This window comes from Myotis myotis, unplaced genomic scaffold (genome assembly GCF_014108235.1).
Source record: "Myotis myotis isolate mMyoMyo1 unplaced genomic scaffold, mMyoMyo1.p scaffold_m19_p_76, whole genome shotgun sequence".
Classification (NCBI taxonomy): Eukaryota; Metazoa; Chordata; class Mammalia; order Chiroptera; family Vespertilionidae; genus Myotis; species Myotis myotis.
In genome coordinates, this window is record NW_023416386.1 from 72,252 (window position 1) to 94,276 (window position 22,025).

Consider the following 22,025-nt stretch of genomic DNA (forward strand, 5'->3'; position numbering starts at 1 on the left):
CATCAGGGTCCTTCTTCTCTAGCTTTGAGGTCTCATGACTCTGGTGTCCCCTGTCCAGCACACTCACGTCCTGCTGACTGACTGGTACCCTGAGCTGTGTGGAGCTGAGCTGCACTGTGAGTCAGCAGAGCCTCTGGTTAGAAATGGGGGACCTGGGTCAGAAGATATGATGTTTATTATTTGGGCATGAGAGTGTCTGAAAGACTCTCTGTGGTTCATCCACTTGAGAAAGTTGTCTCTATTTACTACAGACTTTCTAACTCAGAGACATCAGAGGTAAGTGCAGAGTCAGGAATCCAGAGAGGTTCCCTGAGGGAAACTGTGACATGAAGAGGAAACCACACAGGAAACCAGCCCAAACCTCCAACTGCACCTGCTGCTGGGATGGTCCTTGTGTTCAGGAACCCTGAACGCCCCCTGGTGATCACAGCTCCTCCTGCAGGGAGGTTTGTGTGGGCTCACACTGACTTCCCCTCACGATGTTTCTTGCACAGTAATACATGGCCGTTTCCTTGGCTCTCAGGTTGTTCATTTGCAGTTACAGTGCGTTCTTGGGGTTGTCTCTTGAAATGATGAATCGGCCCTTCACAGAGTCTGCATAGTATTTCTGACTTACATCATTCCATATAAGTGCCACCCACTCTAGCCCCTTCCCTGGAGTCTGACAGATCCAGTGCATGTCAGCGCTACTGAAGGTGAATCCAGAGGCTGCACAGGAGAGTCTCAGGGTCCCCCCAGGCTGCACCAAGCCTCCCCCAGACTCCACCAGTTGCACCTCACACTGGACACCTGCAAACACAAAGACATCTTAGTCAGGAAACTCTCATGCATCCACTTTTTCTTTCTCTCATATGCACTCCCATACTCAGTCTTTCTTTTTCTTCATAAATTACCTCTCAAAATAGCAACAAGAAAAACCCAGCTCAGCCCCAACCCCATGGTGAGTGGTCTGTGTTCAGTCCTGATCAGGGAATGGGAACACCTGGGGATCCCGGGGCTGGGCTCCTGTCCCAGAGCTGCAGGGTCAGGGCTGGGCTGGCTTTTATGAGCAGAGAGTCCCCTATTTGCATGTCTTCCTACTATATAGTAAGTTCTGGGGTTGGATTCTGGTACAAATGACACTGTAGCAGAATGCAACATGTTCAAGGATGCATGTATATTAAATAATTCCCTGCATCTGGCCTATGTTGTCCACACGGGGACCAGTTACTCCAGCTCACCTGTTCAAAAAAAGGGAAGGATTAAAAATGATGGATTCATTCGACAGTCACCAGTAATGAAAAGAAAGAGAAATTAACCTTCACATCTGATAACTAGAATTGCAGCAGGTTCATGTTCAGGAAACAAGAAGTTCCATCTGACACTATTTCCCCTACAAAGTGATCAGAGGATAAACTAAGACCAGAGTGTGAGCCTAGAGCCAGTGGACCAAGTGTTGGAGGAGAGAGGAGCATCTGTGTGGGTCCCTGGGAACCAGAAGCATGAGCTATAGAGACACAGACAGAGATCCCGGGTCCTATTGTTTCAGGGGAGTTTGGTGCTGGATGTGTAGCAGCTACACTACCTCCTTTGCGGTATTGGTTGTATAGACTCTGTTGTAGATCCAGTTTCATACATTGGGATATAGAATCTCCCTCAAGACCAGGTGTGCTTAGAGTTAGATGTGGGTAATGATTGGGAAATAATTAAGTTTAGGTTATGAAAATCTTGTTATTGGAAACCTTGATGTCTGCATGTGACCATTGGGACTGCTGTCACCATGACCTGGTGCAGCTTCAGGTCTCTTGTCTGTGACCTGTCCTGGGGTGATCACAGGTGGATGCACCTGTGAGAAGGGTGCTGGTGGATGAAGGGGGGCAAATGAGTTTTACAGGGTTGGATCTGCCCTTCATGCTGTGGGAGGAACTAGGGAGAGTCAGCTGGACTCTGGCCATGGAGCTCAGGGACTCAGACAGATCTAGGAAGAATTTGGAAAGTGGAAGGCAGCTTGGGATATTTTATTCCTTAATTTTGGGAATATTTTGAGAAAGATAGGTGTTAGTTCTTTTTTGAAAGTCTGGTGAAATTCACCTATGAAGGCATCTGGTGCAGGACTTTTGTTTGCTGGGAGGTTTTGATTCCTGGTATGATTTCATTAGATTAAGTTGGTCTATTTAGATTTTCTTATTGTTTTTGACTCAGTTTTGAAAGGATATACGTTTCTAGGAATTTATCATTTCACCCATGTTGTCCAGTATGTTGACATATGGTTGTCCATAATAGTTTATTGTAACCCTTTCTATTTCTATGGTGTTGTTACTTCCCTTTCATTTTTTATTTTATTTATTTGTGTGCACTATCTTTATTTCTTGATATGTCTGTTTAAAAGTTTGTCAATCTAGTCTATCTTTTGAAAGAACCAGCTCTTGGTTTCATTAATTTCTTTAGACTGTGTTTTGTTTATTTCCTCTATGGTCTTTATTATTTCCTTCCTTGTTCTCACTCCAGGTTTTTTACCCCATTCCTTTAGGTGTAGAGTTAGATTGGTATCCTTGTTCCTGTTTCCTGAGGTGGGCTTGTGCTGGTTTGGATTTCCCTCTTATAACTGCTTGTTCTGTGTCCCATAGATTTTGGGTTGTTGTGCTTTCATTTTCATTTGTTTTAAGGTAACTTTGAGTTCTTCCTTGAACTCATTGATAACCCATTCATTGTTCAGTAACATGTTCCTTAGCATCAATGACTTTGTGTGTTTCTCTGTTTTTTATTTCTTCTTCTTGTGGTTGACTTATAATTTCATAACATTATAGTCAGAGAAGGTGCTTGATATGGTTTCAATCTTCTTAAACTTATTGAGATTTGCTTTGTGTACTAACATGTGGTCTATCCTAGAAAATGTTTCATGTTTCATGTGCATATGGAAAGAATGTATATTCTGCTGCTTTGGGGTGGGATGCCCTGAAGATTTCAATTAAATCCACCTGATTTAGTATGTCATTGAAGATCTGTGTTTTCTTGTTGATTTTCTGTCTGGAACATTTATCCATTGATGTCAATGGGGTGTTAAAATCCAATACAATGAAAGTATTCCTGTCAATCTCTCCCTTCATGTCCTTCAAGATTTGCTTTTTAAAATGTATTTTTTATTGGGAAGGGAGAAGGAGAGAGAGAAAGAAACTTCAAGGATGAGAGAGAATCACTGATCGGCTGCCTTGGCCTGCTCTGGAGAAAGAGCCTGAAATATGGGCATGTGCCCTGACTGGGCATCCAACTGTGACCTCCTGGTTCATAGGTCAGAGCTCAACCACTGAGCCACACAGGCTGGACTCCAGATTTTCTTTACATATTTAGGTCCTCTTTTGTTGGGTTTATAAATGTTTACCAGCATTATACCCACTTCTTGGATTGCTCCTTTTATTTTTATGTAGTCTCTTTTCTTGTCTCTTACTATAGTCTTTGTTTCAAAGTCTGTTTTTTCAGATATAAGTATTGCTGTTCTAGTTTTTTTTTTTTTTTTTTTTTTTTCATTTCTATTTGCATATAATTTCTTTTTTCATCCCTTTACTTTTCTCTGTGTGTATCTTTCATTCTGGAGTATGTTGGTTGTGGACAGCATAGATGTGAGTCTTGCTTTCTTATCTGATCAGCTACCCTATGTCTTGTGATTGTAGTATTTAAGCCATTTACATTTAAACAACTATTTATTGGTAAATCATTTTTTTTTTTTTTTTTTTGCCAGGAAGACCCTTCCCTCCCTACCTCCCTCTGCCCTTGATCCTGGGGCTGCTCTCTGGGCTTCAGGGGTGAAGATCACCCCCTGGTATCCTGAGCAACCCCTAGCCTAGCCCAACCCTGCTGTCTCCCTCAGGGCTGTTTATGTCTGGGCTCACACTGAATTCCCCTAACTCTGTCTTGCACAGCAATACAGAGCCATGTCCTTGGCTCTCAGGCTGTTCTATGTAAATAAACCTGATTCTTGGACTTGTCCCTGGTGGTGCTGAGTCTGAATTTCTGTGTGGGGTTATAGTTTGTACCCCCATAATCTCATATAACCCCAACCCACTCCAGCCCCTTTCTCAGAGCCTGGCAGGTCCCGTTCACATCATAGCTCATTAGAGAGAATCCAGAGACAGTGCAGGTGAGGGAGAGGGTCTGCGAGGGTTTCATCAGTCCTGGGCCCGACTCCTGCAGCTGCACCTGGGACAGGACACCTGGGGACAAGGAGCATCAGTCCTGTCAGTCACCTGCAGTCACAGCCATCCCATGACCCCTGTCTGACCCCTGAGACCCTCACCTTGGGGGGCTGTCAGCAGGCACAGGAGAAGACCCAGCAGCCTCATCTTCTTCTAGACCACAGTTCTGCCTTCCCAGAGATCTCAGCCCTGTGTGAGGAGAGAGCTGTGCTCCTGCACAGCCTAGGAGATGGTTTACCCTGAAATTTGAAAAGAAATTTGCATGTGGGGCAGCCTTTTCCTTCTAAGTAGAAGGACTGAAATCTGTATTTTCTGATCATTCTGGGGTTCATGTCAGGGAATCTCTTTTGAAGAGTCTCTATTTAGGTCCTTTGCCCATTTTCTGATTGGATTGTTTATCTTCCTTTTGTTAAATTATATGAGTTCTCTGTAAATTTTGGAGATTTCACCCTTATCTGAAATAGCTTTGGCAAATATGTTTTCCCATGCAGTGGGCTTCCTTGTTGTTTTGTTGATGGTTTCTTTTACTGTGCAGAAGCTTTATATTTTGATGTAGTCCCATTTGTTTATTTTATCCTTAGTCTCCATTGCCCTGGAAGCTGTGTCAGTAAAGATATTACTATGACATATGCCTAATATTTTGCGGTCTATGCAGTCTTTTATGATTTTTATGGTTTCCGGTCTTAAAGTTAAGTCCTTTAGCCATTTTGAGTTTGTTTCTGTGTATGGCATAAGTTGGTGATCTAGCTTCATTTTTTGCATGTATTTGACCAAATTTCCCAGAATAATTTATTGAAGAGACGGACTTGACTCCATTGCATGCTTTGCCCTCTTTATTGCTGGGAGTTTATTATTATTATTATTATTACTGCTTCTATTTCCTCTGTTGTTTTTGGCTTAATCACACTTTCTGATTTTTCCTGATTCAGTTTTGGGAGATTGTGTTTTTCTAAGAATATGTCCATTTCTTTGTTCATAGTATTTTTTTTATAATCCTTTGAATTTCTGTGGTGTCAGTTGTTACTTCTATGCTCTCATTTCTGATTTCATTTATTTGAGTCCATTCTATGTTTCTGGATGAGTCTGGCTAGTGGTTCATTTTGTTTATTCAAAGAATGAGCTCTTGGTTTCACCAAGTCCTAATTCTGGTTGTAGGTGTGTCCTCTTTCAGATACCTGAGCACAGTATAGACAGCTCCTCCCAAGAGGAACTATCCCCCATGAACATTCTCCTCATTGTGAGCTCACCCTTGAGTGACATGGGGCCACATACATCAGCTCTGGGCTTTGATACCAGAATGTCTTCTTCCTGGATCAACGTGTCTCCAAAATGTTGCCCCTAGTGAGGTAATAAATCCATCCCTGCCCCAACCCCTTACAATTTAGATATCCTGAAGCCATAGAAACACTCCCCTGTGTGTGGTTCTCATGTCTCATTGAGTCTGGTAAATGCTCTGATAGAGCAGGATATTCACATCACCTCAGCAGTCACCACAGTGTTCAAGTTCCAGTTTGGGTTGTTTGTATGAGGAGAGGAAGCCCCAGGCCTTAGAAGAAATCCCTGTCTAGCTCCATCTGGGTCAGCAGCCTGAGCTTCTTTCTGGGCTCTGAGCACCCCCTGCAGCCCAACCCTGGCTCTGCAGGGGAGGGTTCTGTCAGGGCTCACAGGGCGTTGACCTCTCAGCATCTCTAGTCCAGTGGTGAAGACTGTGATGTCAGTTTGCTCCCTCAGGGACACCATGTGGTTTTGATGTCTCTGAACAGAGTGAACTGGCCTCACTGAGCCCCAACGGCTCTTCACAGAGACACCAAATAGGGCTTTGGGAAGCTAGAAGGAGTCCTTCCCTGGAGTTGCCAGATGCACTAACACAGCTGACCCTCCCCTCATTCAGAAGCTCCTGGGGACTCTGTAGCCTCTTATGTCCTCAGGGTCCCCTCATTGAAGGTCCCATCTGCACATCCTGACATGTGCAACCAAATCTCACTGCACTTCTATTTAATAAATCAAACACACACACACACACACACACACACACACACACACACACTGATGATTTTCATTGCTATGAAATCCACATTTTCCCCACTTCCCTGTACATAGCACCCGGGCAGGGACCACACATGAATTCTAGGCCTGGGTGTGACTTTCTTTGGAAACCGATCAAATGCATCCACAATACAAACACAGACTTTGAAGAGCAGGCACTGGTGTGTCCGTGTTCTTGCAGGTCCTGTACACCCAGATGCAGGTGGAACAGATCAGGCTTGCTCCAGGGAGAATCAGAGGTGGGGCTGGGACAACCTTTGACTGCAGGGGTGCATTGCTGTTAGTGCCCTGGGCCTGCAGGTGACCATGCAGGGGCAACCCCTGTCTCAGTCCAGCTCCAGGGAACAGGTCTCGCTGAGGAGCACCTTCCACCCATGAACACAGCCCAGGGCACACAGCAGAGGCAGGCTCATACTCTGTTCCACCACTCTCCTCACTTCTCCCAGCAGAAAGCCCCTCCCACAGGGAGCAGCTCAGGAAGGTCTCCCAGGTCCTTGACCACAGAGAGGCTCTGAGACACTGGACTTGCCTGCTCCCAGAGGGACACGGGCACTGACTCTGGACCAGCAGGTGCCCTGACATGTGTGTGGACATGGACCTACTCCTGAGAGTCATTCTGATACCTGCTCTCCCAGCATCCACCTGAGACCCTGGGAGGATGGGAACCTGGAGGCTGACTATCTGGAAAGGAGTCTGTGAGCTCATGATGGGCTAAGATTACAGAAGGAAGGAGGATCAAAGTGAAGAACAGTGGCATCTTGTATTAAATCACTTAACTGATATGCATGTAATGGAAGAGATATGACGGAAATGGCTTTTGAACCTCCCTGAAGAGAAGTGATCATGTGGGTTAACAGCAAAGGTGGTTGTGAAATCCAGGTGGTCCCTGAGTTCACACCTTACAGCTCACAGAGCAATTCAGAATCCACACCTTGGAGAACCGCTCCAGTGCAGGGGATACTCAGAACCCTTTAGGAGCTGCAATTTAGGAAGCAGAAGCTGACCCTTGACCTTCTGTACAAGGGGAGGATCAGGCAGTGGAAACTTCACTCAGTGTGAGAACCAGACCACACACTCACTCCTGCTTTGTGCTTAATGACTTGCCCATTATCACTGGTTGCTGTCCACTCTGAATGCATGTGTCCCTCCCTTTCTCTTATCATTGCAATTTTTAGGTGGACACAGGAGTCTGACTCCAGGCTTGGTGCTCACCTCTTGAAGCTTTCAAGCCTCACCCTCCCTCCTCCACTTCTGCCCACATCTGGACATGCAGGTGAGGAAGTCTGATGGTCTCTCCTCTGCCCCTGGAGGCATCCATCCACTCCAGCCCCTGCCCAGCACAGGAACCCCCATAGTCCTCACTCCCTGACACAGCTCACCCAGAGCCACTACCTCTCCCAGCTCCCTGAGGCCATTGCACCTTCTGGAGAGGCCTCCCTGCCTCCTGAGACCTAGGTTCTGTCAGAGCTTCACGTCAACTCATCCCCTGGTGTGTGGGCATCCTCAGACTCAGCCTCTGAAGCTGTTGTTGGCAGGACTCTGCTGTCCTTGTACAGGCCCCAGAGCCATCGTCTCTGTGTGCAGGGGGCTGGGCAATGGCTACCATGCAGCCTCTCTTCTCGATCAGAACTGACAGCTCTTTGCTGCTGATCTGTCTGTGTCCCAATTACAACTCTGGAGAAGGTCCAGGAGCCATTGTCACATGAAGAGGAAACCCAGCCTCCAAGAGGATCCAGGCTGAGCCTCCCTCTGCACCTGTGCTTGCTCTGCCTGTGCTAATCTGTGGATCCTGAGCACCCCCTGGTGTCCTGAGTGTCCCTGCAGCCAGTCATTGCTGCCTCCCTCAGGGAGGTTTGTGTCTGGGCTCACACTGACTTCCCCTCACTGTGTCTCTTGCACAGTAATACACGGCCGTGTCCTCGGTGGTCACAGAGCTCAGCTGCAGGGAGAACTGGTTCTTGGACGTGTCTCTGGAGATGGAGGTTTGGCTCTTGAGGGAGGGGCTGTAGTAAGTGTTTCCATCATAATTTATGCACCCCATCCACTCCAGCCCTTTCCCCAGGGCTGGCGGATCCAGCTCCAGCAGTAACCACTGGTGATGGAGTAACCAGAGACAGCACAGGTGAGGGAGAGGGTCTGTGAGGGCTTTACCAGTCCTGTGCCCCACTGCTGCAGCTGTACCTGGGACAGGACACCTGGGTATAAAGAGCATCAGTCCCTGTCAGTCATTGCAATCACAGCCATACCATCACCCCTGTCTGAACCCTGAGACTCTCACCTCGGGGGGCTGTCACCAGGCATAGGAGAAGCCCTAGCAGTCTCATCTTCTAGATCACAGCTCTGCCTTCTCAGAGACCTCAGCCCTGAGTGAGGAGAGAGCTGTGTGCCTGCACAGCCCAGGAGAGGATTTACCCTGGAGTGTAAAGAAAATTTGCATGTGGGACAGCCTTTCCTATAAGTGTAGGACTGAGGTTGGGCAGACCTGGTCTTTCTGAGGACTGCCTGGGGGCATGTCTTCCCTTGACCTCACTCAGCATGCAAACTGAGCTCAGGAGACCACATGGGTCATGAGACTGACTGGTTTAAGGTCAAAGCACAGTCTAAAATCTCTGAGCATCAGAAGAAACATGGACTAAATGAGCAGGTTACACCATTATCTTCTCATGCATCTTTCAAACAGATGTAAAAGGGATTAGCATTTGTTCTGACAGTTTATGAATTCAACACCCCAGTGTACCCACAATTTCCAAATTTTTAAATCTAATTTTACATAAATTCTACATTTGTGCAAAATATAGAAATAAAGGACAGCCGCTTTCAGTATCTTACATCTTAATTTATGTTACTTTATTCAGAGAAACCATTCCCAAGCACACGAAAGTGGGATATTTGTGATCCTTGATGTTGAAAACTTTGTGACTGTGTCTACAGCTTCCTGTGCAAATGCTTCCTTTAGGCAAGCCCATGGCCTATGGCAGAGTCCCCAAATAGTTACATAGGAAATAGTCATGGCTTTGAGTGGAGAAAAGACAAGAAATAAAAGCAGTGATCATGAATGTGTACAACTCAGAATCATTCATATGTTGAAATGATGATGGAAGGAGATTGACCTGTTTTCTCAGTCTAGTGTTATCAGTGATATTGGGGCTCAGAGGCAGGTGAGTGTAAAGAATTTTTACCATAGAATTTTTCATCAGAAAGGAAACTTCACCTCTGAGAGGAATCCCTCACTCTCAAGCTCCCTCTGCCTTTCCCCTGGGAGATCATTGTGGTCACAGGGTGCTGGGCTCTCCCACAAACATATAATGTCCTTAATGTGTGTTTTATACATTCAGTATGAGACAAAGGATTTGTAAATAGATTCCTTATGTATATGTTTCTGATTTCATTTACTCAATGGAATCTTTGACAGGGTAAAAGCCTTTAATTATAACTGAGGCTAATTTAACAATATTTTCTTTAATGGGACCACTTTTGGGTGATTTTACAATAGCTCCCCAACAAATTCTGAGTCTCCACTGTCCATGTGGATTGGCTACAGCAGCCACAGGGAATGGAGCAGGTTCTGGTACCAAACAAGAACACTGCTGGGAAACTGCCCATAAATCTGGAGGTGACTGTGGAACTGGCTGAGGGGAGGAAACTGGATTTTATTTTGAGTCACATGACAGAAATGTGCCTGATGTTCATGGACAGAGAGTTACTGGACATGTGGGTTTAAAGCCTCCTCCAGTGAAGGCTCAGAAGAAAGTGCAGGGCATGATAGAGACAGCTTTGTAGCATCTTAGGAAACATCTGAATAATTCAGAACAGGAGTTGTTTACAGCAGACTTTTCTAGCTCAGAGACTTCAGAGGTAAGTGCAGAATCAGGAATCCAGAGGTTCCCTGAGGGAAGCTGTGACATAGAGAGGAAACCACACAGGACACCAGCCCAACCTCCAACTGCACCTGCTGCTGGGATGGTCCTAGTGTTTGGGAATCCTGAGCGCCCCCTGGTGGTCGCAGCTTCTCCCTAGGGCGGGGGTGGGCAAACTTTTTGTGAGTGCGTGCCAAAACCAGCAAAATCTCTGACTCAAAATTCTTCTGTGTGCCAACCCTAATTTTTTGAGAACATGTTACGCCTACTTGCTATCTCTTAAGGTGTATGTATCTGAAGAACCTTGAAGAAATAATAAAATTCATTCGAGCGACAAAAACACAGTATATGGCCGAAACCGGTTTGGCTCAGTGAATAAAGCGTCAGCCTGAGGACTGAAGGGTCCCAGGTTCGATTCCGGTCAAGGGCATGTACCTTGGTTGTGGGCACATCCCCAGTAGGGGATGTGCAGGAAGCAGCTGATCGATGTTTCTCTCTCATCAATATTTCTTTTTAATATATTTTATTGATTTTTTACAGAGAGGAAGAGAGAGGGATAGAGAGCTAGAATCATCGATGAGAGAGAAACATCAATCAGCTGCCTCCTGCACAACCCCCCACTGGGGACGTGCCCGCAACCAAGGTACATGCCATTGACCAGAATCAAACCTGGGAACCTTCAGTCCACAGGCTGACGCTCTACCCACTGAGCCAAACCAGTTAGGGCTACATTTATTTTTTAATGTATACATGTACACTGATAGTCCTACAGAAAACTTTATGACTCCGTTTGATATTATCAGTGGGACTTTTGCTGCTGCATCACAGATGACAGAGATTTTACATCAGGTTTATATTTTGTGACCTTCAGAGATATGCACAAACTACTACTTTCATCCGTCAGGCTAGTCCTATTATGAGACTTAACAAAATTCATCACTGAGAACAAAGATTCACAATTGTAAATGGAAGATTATAAGAGAGGGCTTTGAGTGCCAGCAAAAGTTACTGGTGTGCCATGTTTGGCACGCTTGCCAGGGGTTGCCCACCCCTGCCCTAGGGAGATTTGAGTCTGAGCTTGCACTGGCTTCCCCTCACTGTGACTCTCACATGGTAACACAAGGAACTCCCCAGAATGTGCTAAGCCTCCACTTACATTGTGGATTGCCTACAGCTGCCACAGGGACAGGAGCAGGTCCTGTTATCAAAGGGGAGCGCTTTGGGGAAACCACCCATAAATCATGAAGTAACTGTGGAACTGGGTGAGGGGAGGGAGCTTGACTTGATTTGAATTGCATAACAGAAATATGACTGACATTCATGGACAGAGTTACTGGACATAACGGGTTTAAAAGCTCCTCAAGTGAAGGCCCAGAAGGAAGTGCAGGACATGAGAGACATAGCTTGTATCATTGTAGGAAGTGCCCAAATAATTATGAGCAGGAGTGTGTGAGAAGTAGAAACATTAAAGATCAGGAAGGCAGGGGTCAAGAGAAATAAGAAACCTGTCACTGTAAACTGGTGGGAAGGGGATTCCTGTTTCCTACATGCACATTCTCACAGTGTCTCTGTTCTAGAAGGTAACACCTTCCCAAGTGCAATGGATCTGCACTTGGTCACCTTGGGGTCATTACTCACATGGCCACACAATGAATCACCCAAGCTGCATAATTCACTGGTTTTCATTTATGAAATCCCTCAACACTTACAGGGAAGAGGGAAACCCTTCACTGGAGGAGCCATGATGATTGTGTGTCCATATACGGAGCCTTCCTTTCTTTAGACCAGGATCTCTGTTTCTGTCCATTATCCTCATTGTCATCATCATCATCACCATCATCGTCGTCATCATCATCATCATCATCATCATCATCATCATATCATCATCATCATCATATCATCATCATCACTATCATCAGTTACTTACTTATAATCATCCTCATATTTTGGAGACATGGTGGTTGTCCACACACATTGACTTTTTATCAAATAATAAAAGCAGAAATCTTCTCTTTAGATGTCATTGGAAATTAAAACCACAATGGCCACAACTTAAAGTTGGTACAAAGTTTTCCAAACAAATGATGACTTTGGATAAAAGAGAGATCCCTCCAGAACAATGGACCACACACTCTGTCCAATTCTATGGCCATCACCACCATTCACCATCATCTGTGGAGAAGCACAGAATTTGGTTGGAAAATCTGTAAGGAGGAATATTTGAAAGGCCATGGGCCTCTAGGGCAGCCGTGGGCAAACTACGGCCCGCAGGCCGGATCTGGCCTGTTTGAAATGAATAAAACGAAAAAAAAAAAAAAAAAAAAAAAAAACGTACCCTTTTATGTAATGATGTTTACTTTGAATTTATATTAGTTCACACAAACATTCCGTCCATGCTTTCGTTCCGGCCCTCCGGTCCAGTTTAAGAACCCATTGTGGCCCTCGAGTCAAAAAGTTTGCCCACCCCTGCTCTAGGGTGACCTTTCAGAAGAATGCAGCCCCTGCCCTGACTTTTACTAATAAGTCCAAGTCCCCAGGTATTTAGTCTTTAGACATGACCTTGTAGGAGCATGTGCTTTCTCAAGGATACTGACCCTGATGATCGTATCTAGAGGTTAATTTTAGCTCAAGCTCTTGCTACAATAAAAGCCTAAGGAGGAAGGTGAACCAGGCTCTCTTGTTCATTTAGCCAGGCAGTCAGTTAGCTCTCTCTTTCACAGAAACATGTGTCAGAGTAATCCATTCTCCTGTTGTTCAGGGTCTGCTAGTCAGTTCCGGCAATCAGCATCACCACCACAACCATTATCATCATTATTTTATTATTTATAAGCATTTGTCACATTTTCTATGGAGGATGTTTGTGTACCCACGGAATGACCCTTTTTCTCAATATTTGCTCAATTTTTATAATTGTTCAGTAAAATAGGTATTCGTATTTTGATTGCTGAAAACTGATGGCTCATTGCCGCCTGTTCTCACTTGGACTCAAATGGAAGTCTGAAAGGAAACATAGGTTCTTCTCTCCAGATGTCAAAAAAAGGTTGAGCTTTTTCTCAGAGTCGCGTGTGAGGTGTCTGCTCTTGTGCTGAGCTCCCTGTGAAGTGGCAAATGTGCAGGAGTCTGCGTCATCCTTTTCCAGAGAGCCAGAATGCAGACTGAAGGAGACTCAAAGGCACAAAAAGATAGAGAAGTCCAGAATGATCAAATCATGTCACCTCCAAATGAGATGGCGGCCAAGGAGCCAGGAGATGTCCTGGCAGTGGCTCCCCAGGCTCAGGTTCCACAAGCGCCTTCTGGGCGCCCGCCAAAGAGCCTTGACAATGTCTGTGTCAAGAATGTTGAGAAGGACCAGGCAGGAGTCCTGCCAACCCTCTCGTCTTCAGGCAGATGTTCAGAAAGCTCCGCTGTGAGGGTCCACCCAGGCCCAGGGAAGTCTTCAGGCATCTGGTAGTGCTTGCTAGGCAGTGGCTGAGACCCGATATTCACACAAAGGAGCAGATGATAGAAATGCTGGTGCAGGAGCAATTCCAGATCATCCTGCGGGAGATGCTCAGAGCTCAGCAGCAGAAGTGTCCCTCGTGGTCAGATACACTGGCTTAGTCTCACTGCACATTTCTTGCTCAACCTACATATGGGATGTTTGGTTAAAGGTTCTCTTTGTTGCCGAAACCGGTTTGGCTCGGTGGATGGAGCGTCGGCCTGCGGACTGAAAGGTCCCAGGTTCGATTCCGGTCGGGGGCATGTGCCTTGGTTGCGGGCACATCCCCAGTGGGGGGTGTGCAGGAGGCAGCTGATCGATGTTTCTCTCCCATCGATGTTTCTGGCTGTCTATCCCTCTCCCTTCCTCTCTGTGAAAAATCAATAAAATTATTAAAAAAAAAAAAAAGGTTCTCTTTGTTGTAAGTTCTTATTACAGTCATAGGAAACCTAAACCTCAATTTCCTTTGAATTTACATTTGACTAGTTGTAAGGAATTGATTAAAACCCTTGTTTGGACTTGTTTTTCCTGGGGCAGCTGTTTCCTGGGACTGAACTCCAGAAGGACAATCTGCCCTCTTGTTAGGACAATCAGCCTGCTGTTTGTTTTGCTCTGTTGACTGTCTTTTTGCACTTTGTGACATCCTTTAATATATTGTTTTTATGAATCCAAAGAGGTAATTACTTTAACTTGCAGAATTGTTGATTCTTGCTGTTGTGGCATGAGTGGGAGCTTCTGTAACCTCACCAGTAACTCATTTGGGATGTCCTTGAAATTTTAAAGTTTGTTTGTTTTTTTTTGTTTTTTAATTAAATCTTTATTGTTCAGATTATTACATTTGTTCCTCTTTTTTTTCCCCCCATAACTCCCCTCCTCCCAGTTCCCGCCCCACCCTCCGCCCTCACTCCCCACCCACTGTCCTCATCTATAGGTGCACGATTTTTGTCCAGTCTCTTCCCGAATCTCCCACACCCCTTTCCCCCCCAGGAATAGTCAGTCCATTCCCTTTCTATGTCCCTGATTCTATTATAATCAACAGTTCATTCTGTTCATCAGATTATTTATTCACTTGATTCTTAGATTCACTTGTTGATAGATGCATATTTGTTGTTCATAATTTGTATCTTTACCTTTTTCTTCCTCTTCCTCTTCTTAAAGGATACCTTTCAGCATTTCATATAATCCTGGTTTGGTGGTGATGAACTCTTTTAGCTTTTCCTTATCTGTGAAGCTCTTTATCTGACCTTCAATTCTGAATGATAGCTTTGCTGGATAAAGTAATCTTGGTTGTAGGTTCTTGGTATTCATCACTTTGAATATTTCTTGCCACTCCCTTCTGGCCTGCAAAGTTTCTGTTGAGAAATCAGCTGACAGTCCTATGGGTATTCCCTTGTAGGTAACTGAGTTTCTTTCTCTTGCTGTTTTTAAGATCCTCTCTTTATCTTTTGCTCTTGGCATTTTAATTATGATGTGTCTTGGTGTGGTCCTCTTTGGATTCCTTTTGTTTGGGGTTCTCCGCGCTTCTTGGACCTGTAAGTCCATTTCTTTCACCAGGTGAGGGAAGTTTTCTGTCATTATTTCTTCAAATAGGTTTTCAATATCTTGCTCTCTCTCATCTTCTGGCATCCCTATAATTCTGATGTTGGTACGCTTGAAGCTGTCCCAGAGGCTCCTTACACTATCCTCGCATTTTTGGATTCTTTTTTCATTTTGCTTTTCCGGTTGGATGTTTTTTGCTTCCTCGCATTTCAAATCATTGACTTGATTCTTGCGCTCCTCTGGTCTGCTGTCGGGAGTGTGTATAATATTCGTTATTTCAGTCCGTGTATGCTTAATTTCTAGTTGGTTCCCCAATATAAGATCGAGGGTCTCATTAGTTTTCTTGTAGATCTCATTAAGTTTATCGGCGGCTTCTAAACAGTTCTTGAGAGACCTTAAAAGTGTGGTTCTGAACTCTATATCTTCCATTGACAATTTTGTCCTGTTTCTTTGTCTCCGCATTTTGTTATGCTTCCTTGGTGCACCCCCTAGTGGTCTTTGTTCGCAGTCTTATAGTTAAATCTTGATTGTTGTAGCTAATTCCAGGGAGGGTTTGACCTCCAGGCCAAGTGGCTATGAAAATCAGCTGTGTCAGCAGTGAGATAACTTCTAGGGAGTTCTAATCTAGCCTTTGCCTGAGGCTATCCGGCAAATGCCTGTGTGCAGGGCTTGGGCGGGGCGGGTCGCACAGGATCAACAGGGTGGGCCGGAGAGAGCAGTTATGGTGGCTCTCAGTCCTGTCCCCAGGGGCTCTGCCTCTCTGAGTCCCAGCACCCACTGCAAACCTCGGAGAGAAAGCTGCCTTCGAGTTCCGACCGAAGTCAGACAGTCCCGCTTCTCCTGTTTGAGTCTGGGTCCCTAAAGACTCGCCCGGATCTGGAGCTCAGAGTCTGCGACTCCCTCCCCATTGAAAACGCCAACCGCGCCCTCCGCCGCCAGCCCGCTCTGCGCACTCTGCACCTCAGAATTTGACTTCAGCACTGAGCCTCCTCTGAGTGTCCCTATGCGTTTCTCTTTCCTCCTAGTTGTAGGACTTCCACTCAGCCAGCTTTCCTGTGGTTCTGGGTGATGTCCCTTCCGTTTTTTGGTTTCACTTTTGAAGTAGTTGTTCAAAGCAGCAAACTCCGGCGTTAACCTATGCCACCATCTTGGTTCTCCCTGTTTGTTTCTTAATAATAAAAAAAGAGGTTGAAACCACACAAGCCCCTCAAAGTAGAATTCCTCCTCCTCCCCCACCACCTCGACACATTAAAATTCCTGAGTCAGTCCCCTTTCCTGGATCCATCAAATCATATCTGACTTCCGGAAGGGCCTTTGCTGTGCTTCCTAGAAATTTCAACTATGAGCATAATAAACATTCCATATCCCTTGGTGTGTGTGTTTATCATCACTCTGGTCATCCATACCAAGCTGCCGTGGATTCCCTTACCTCTGCTTTGCATCACCTACTCTTGGTGCTATGAGCATGATGCCAAGTCAATTACTGTCACCATCTGGGTCCTTCTTCTCTAGCTTTGTATTCATAGGCTTCTGGTGCCTGCTGTCCAGAACACAGGAGTTCTGTTTCTGGCTGGTGGGACCCTGAGCTGCGTGAAGCTGAGATGCACTGTTGAGTCAGGAGAGACTCTGGTTAGATTTAGCTGATGCAGGTCAGACATTTGATGATGAATTGTCATTTTGGCACAAAGTTTCTGAAAGACACTCTCTGCAGTTTGTCCACATGAGAAAGTTGTCTCTCTTTACAACAGACTTTCTAACTCAGAGACTTCAGACGTCAGCGCAGAGTCAGGAATCCAGAGGTTCCCTGAGGGAAACTGTGACATGAAGAGGAAACCACACAGGAAACCAGCCCAAACCTCCAACTTCACCTGCTACTGGGATGGTCCTTGTGTTCAGGAACCCTGAGCGCCCCCTGTTGGTCGCAGTCTCTCCTATGGGGAGGTTTGTGTCTGGGCTCACACTGACTTCCCCTCACTGTGTCTGCTGTACAGTAATACATGGCCTTGTCCTCGGCTCTCAGGCTGTTCATTTGCAGAAACAGCGTGTTCTTGGCATTGTCTCTGGAGATGGTGAATCGGCCCTTCACAGAGTCAGCATAGTTTGTGGTACTTCCATCAGGATTTATTCGGCATAACCACTCCAGCCTCTTCTCTGGAACCTGGCGGACCCAGTGCATCCAGGAGCTACTGAAGGTGAATCCAGAGGCTGCACAGGAGAGTCTCAGAGACCCCCCAGGCTTCACCAAGCCTCCCCCAGACTCCACCAGCTGCACCTCACACTGGACACCTGCAAACACAAAGACGTCCTGGTCAGGAAACTCTCAAACACCCACTGTTTCTCTCACTCATGTCCAATACCATATTCAGTGTCTCTTGTTCTCCATAAAATACCTCTTAAAAGAGCAACAAGGAAAACCCAGCTGAGCCCAAAATCCATGGTGAGTGGTCTGTGTTGAATCTTGACCAGGGAATGAGAACACTTGGGGATCCTGGGGCTGGACTCCTATCCCAGAGCTGCAGGGTGAGGGCTGGGCTGGTTTTTATGAGCAGAGGGGGCCCTATTTGCATGTCCTCCTGCTATATAGGGAGCTCTGGGGTTGGACACGTGCAAGGAGGGAAGTGTGTCCATGTAATAGAGAGAGTCCTGGGGGAGAATCATTTCATGGAAATATTTTAATAACTAAATACAGAATCATAGGTAGGTTTGGGAAATGTCCAATGGCCACATCTGGTAACATTGAGCCCAGCATCTGGTCTGAGCCCTCCCCACTGACCCCTGCTGCTCCCCTGAACAGACTCCAGGGCAGAGCAGGTTCTGCTCAGTGAGGGTGCAGAACCCTGGTATGAGATGAGAGCATGGATGAGCATCTGTGCTCTGATGTTACTCCCCACCCCCCTTCAGGGATGGATCCACCTGTGGCCTCAGAGTCCTCACTATTATGGAGAAGGTCGTGCCTCTCCTGGGAGGTGCTCCTCCATCACCTAAGGGGAGTCAGGTTCCCCCAGGTCTGTCACATGCACCTGAGGTCCGTGTTGGGCTCAGGACCACTATCATGATCTCCACAGCCCCTGTCTGTGCACTCTGTTATCAGGGGCCTGAGACCCTCTCCAGCCCTGATGTGCATGGACATCTCCATGTGGGTGTTAGGAGGTCAGAAGTAACTGTCATGGCTGCAGCTGGCCCTGGGATCAGACGTGGCATATGTAACTGCCCCTCCTTGAGCCTCTGGACCTGCTAAGTCTGTCCAGTGCTCTGGGGAGTGGGCTGCTGTGTGATTGTTTGTTGGGAAGACCCAGACCCAGAGCCCCCAGGGGCCATGGCCCTGGATTACCTGGCCTTCATCATTTGAATGATGCAATTTTCCTGCTTGTGTTGAATGCAATAGAGACAGGAGCATACTCTGCCCAAGGCAGACTGACCCCTCTCTGTGCCTGTTGGGAGCAGCAGCCAGAGGGTCAGAGTGAAATTCCACCACCACTGGCCATCCTGGGGTTTCTGCTTTGCCCTGTGCTCTCTGCAGCCAACCCTCCTGCCTCTGCAGCGACCTTGTGTCCGGCTCCCACTGGATTTGGACCACAGCCCTTGGGAACAGTCTTACTCACCTGCATCCTCAGTTGTTACACTGCTCAGCTGCAAGAACACTTGGTTCTGGGTTGTGTGCCTGGAGATGCTGATCAGCGCTGTAGATTGGGGTCTTGCTGAGTGTTCCCTTTAGTTCAGATCACACTGACCCACTCTGGCCCCTTTCCTGGATGATGGTGGATCCACAGACAGAATATTCCAAAACTGAGGGAAGAGGAGCAGTGTGGGTGGCTCATGTGAGACTGGGCCTCTATGAGGAGACCTCTACTTGGTGTCCTTATTCTTTGAGATGGTCCTCAGGATGGAGACCTGAGGAGAGGGAACACTTGTAGGTCATACAGACACTTGGCTCACACCATCACCCATTTCTGAGACACGTGGGTCACGTGCTGCAGACACGGGACAGCAGGAGAAACAGGACCTGTGGAGGGGCCTCGTGTGTCTGCACAGGTCAGTGCTCCCAGGGGCACAAGCCCAGAGCCAGGGACACAGTGACACTTCACAGCTGCCTGGATTTCTCCTTGAAGCTGGGTCGTTTGCATGGGCAGAGGTGCAGGGACCCAAGTTAAGGGTGGTGTGGGTGGTCACTGCCTCCAGGGCTCTTCATGGGAGGGATAGGAGAATAGCACCCCATCTGCTGGGTGCAGGTGCCTGTGGACTGTGCTGCCTTCTATGGCCTGTGTGTGCTTCTCCTGGGATTTCCCTAGAATATGAGAGAAACCCTGCTTGGTGTCTGAGAGTGTCCACAGGATAAACACAGCACACGGCAAACAAGGTGATTCCTCCCACAGCTCCCCAAACCAGAGTGAAACCAAAGGCAAATATAATGAGTTCTGAACCATAGACCAGCAACACCAAGGTGGCTTCTTGTCTCCAATGACATGCTAATAATTGATATGTGCGTCTGCTTGGGAATGAATACTTGTGCTGCTTTAAAATCCTCCCTGACTTTGGAAGATGTATGAATAAGCAAAATGCATCAATCATACCCTCCCCCAGGATGGCCACTGACAGAGGATAACACTTTGCTGGTTTCACAGCAGGAGGGATGGAAACTGGGCTGAGGAGGGAGCTTTCCTGCAGCCACACCCCTGAGAGGCTGCACATGAGGAGCACAGGAGACACGCGTGGGATTGGCGAGGTTCATCTGTGCATTAGAGCATCAGCCATCACAGACTTCAACAGGAGCCACACAACAGCTTCGTCCTTGACATGCAGCTGGTTCTGAATAAATTCAAGTGCACAGCCTCATATGAAACAACCCTTTCTCCCTGTTTGAAGGAGCCCTGGGGACAACACTCTGCCTTCATCCCCAGCTGGAGCTCTGACACTTTTCATTGGGACATTCCACAAATGAGGAGCAAATTCAAGCAGAAGATGAAATAAAAAAGAACCAGCAGAAAAACTGTATAAAAAAAATGGAAGTCCATCTACAGCACATGTGAGACATTGAATTTTATTGTCAGAACCTGTTATATTCCACCCAGTTACAGGAAGAAACCTTGTCAAAAATAGCAGAACAGCACAAACCCCATAAAACCAATAATGTTTTGAAATAAAAAAAATAAGATAAGTACTAAAAAAATAAGTGCAATTTTTGTTGTGAAAAGCACTACGTCAAGAATGAGAACTCTGAGTGAAGAATTTCTATGACCTGGAAGATAAAACAGACACATTATCCAAGATGAGAGCAGGTGTGGGAGGATGGAGAGAGATGGCCCTGAGGACGCTGGGGACACTGAGGTTGTCTGAGGCTTTTCCTGTGCAGCAGCTGAGAGAAGGAGCGACCAGCACCAGGGGCCCAGTCCCAGCCCAGGGGTTAGCTCTGCACAACAGCTGCCTCCCAGGAAGAGGGTCAGGGCCCAGGAGCAGTCCCTCCCATCTTGTCATCAGGGCCCAGATCCTCCACGCTGACCTTCTCCTTCTCTCAGTCCTGTGGGCACAGCAAATGCTGCTTCCTCCAGGGGCAGATCTGAGGGGTCCCCGAGGGAGGTGCCCGGGCCTCTTCCCTGCGCTGGTGGAGGGTTTTGGTGCCCACAGGACGTGGTTTCTCTCGCTGTGTCCCTCACACAGTAATACACAGCCGTGTCAGAGGCCTTCAGGCTGCTCCACTGCAGGTAGCTGATGCTGATGGAGCTGTCCATGGAGATGGTGACATGGCCTCAGAAGGACGGGCTGTATCTGGTATCCCCATCACCAGACCAGATCCATCCCATCCACTCCAGGCCCTTCCCTGGCATCTGGCACACCCAGTGGAACCAGCAGCAGGAGAAGCTGCAGCCAGAAGTCCTGCAGGAGATCCTCAGAGACTCCCTAGGTGTTCTCGCCTCGCCCCCAACTGCACCATCTACCCCTGAGTGCAGACACCGGCATGGGAGAGCAGGACTCAGGGCAGGGCACCTCCCAGCCTCCCTCCTCTGGGACCCGAACACCTGGTCTGTGACTCACCTGGGAACACAGCCAGGAGGATGGCCAGGGCTGTGGCACAGCCCATGCTGGAGGTGGAGAGTGAGGACAGCTCTGAGCACCCTGCTGGGTGTTGGGGAGGGGATTCCTGGGTTAAAAGGGGCGAGGGGTTACCCAGGTGAGTTTGCAGATTCCCAGCCCTGCCATCCAGGGGAGATGTCCCAGGGTTCATAACCAATAATCCTGGGGCCTGAGGAGGGGTATGTATCTGGAACCCTGGAGGGAGCGAGATGGGCACCCAGTCTGCAGCCTTCGCAGGGCACCTACGTGGGAACTGTCACCTGCCAAGGGGGCCATGGTTACAAGTCAACCAGACCCCAGTGTGTGGCAGGCACTTCCTGGGCTGGGCTTACTGACAGGCAGGGCTGCTGTGTGTCCTGATCTGCTCAGGCCCTCAGTGAGTGGAGCATTGAGGGAACACCTTCATCCTCACACTTGTTAAAGAAGGAAGGGGAAGGCAGACTGAATCAGGGTGAGGGTCCAGAGGGGCTGCCAGTAGGACAGAGAGATTGTCCAAGTCTGAATGAAACAAACACATGTTGGAATTGAGGTGCAGGGAGAGGGTGGGGTCAGTGGATGGACAGGTGCTAAGAGGGAACACAGCCAGGCTGCTGCAGGGGGGCCTGGTGAGTCGCCCTGACAGCCTTCAACCTGGGGGCCAGTAAGGGTGACCAGACATCTCCTGGGGGAAAGGGGTGTTGTTGGATGGGGAACCCAATGAGGCCTCGAGGGGGAGCACATACTGAGGGTGGGGGATTCTAGCCAAATCAGCTTGATGGGATTCTTGCTGATAGTGGGCTGTGCAGAGATGGCCCTTCAAGTCTACAGATCACAACCTGGTTGGGAAGAGATTGGGAGGAGGCTGACTGAAGCTGGTCATGGAGAGGC

The 22,025-nt window shown here is 47.4% G+C and overlaps 2 gene segments (V, D, J or C); both read right to left on the reverse strand.

The window, feature by feature from the left end:
- Positions 1 to 538: 538 nt before the first annotated feature.
- Positions 539 to 996, reverse strand: LOC118660997. The segment is given in 2 exon segments: positions 539 to 789; positions 894 to 996. Coding segments are annotated over 2 exon segments (297 nt in total).
- Positions 997 to 16,953: 15,957 nt separating this feature from the next.
- Positions 16,954 to 17,587, reverse strand: LOC118660996. The segment is given in 2 exon segments: positions 16,954 to 17,375; positions 17,480 to 17,587. Coding segments are annotated over 2 exon segments (468 nt in total).
- Positions 17,588 to 22,025: the final 4,438 nt, after the last annotated feature.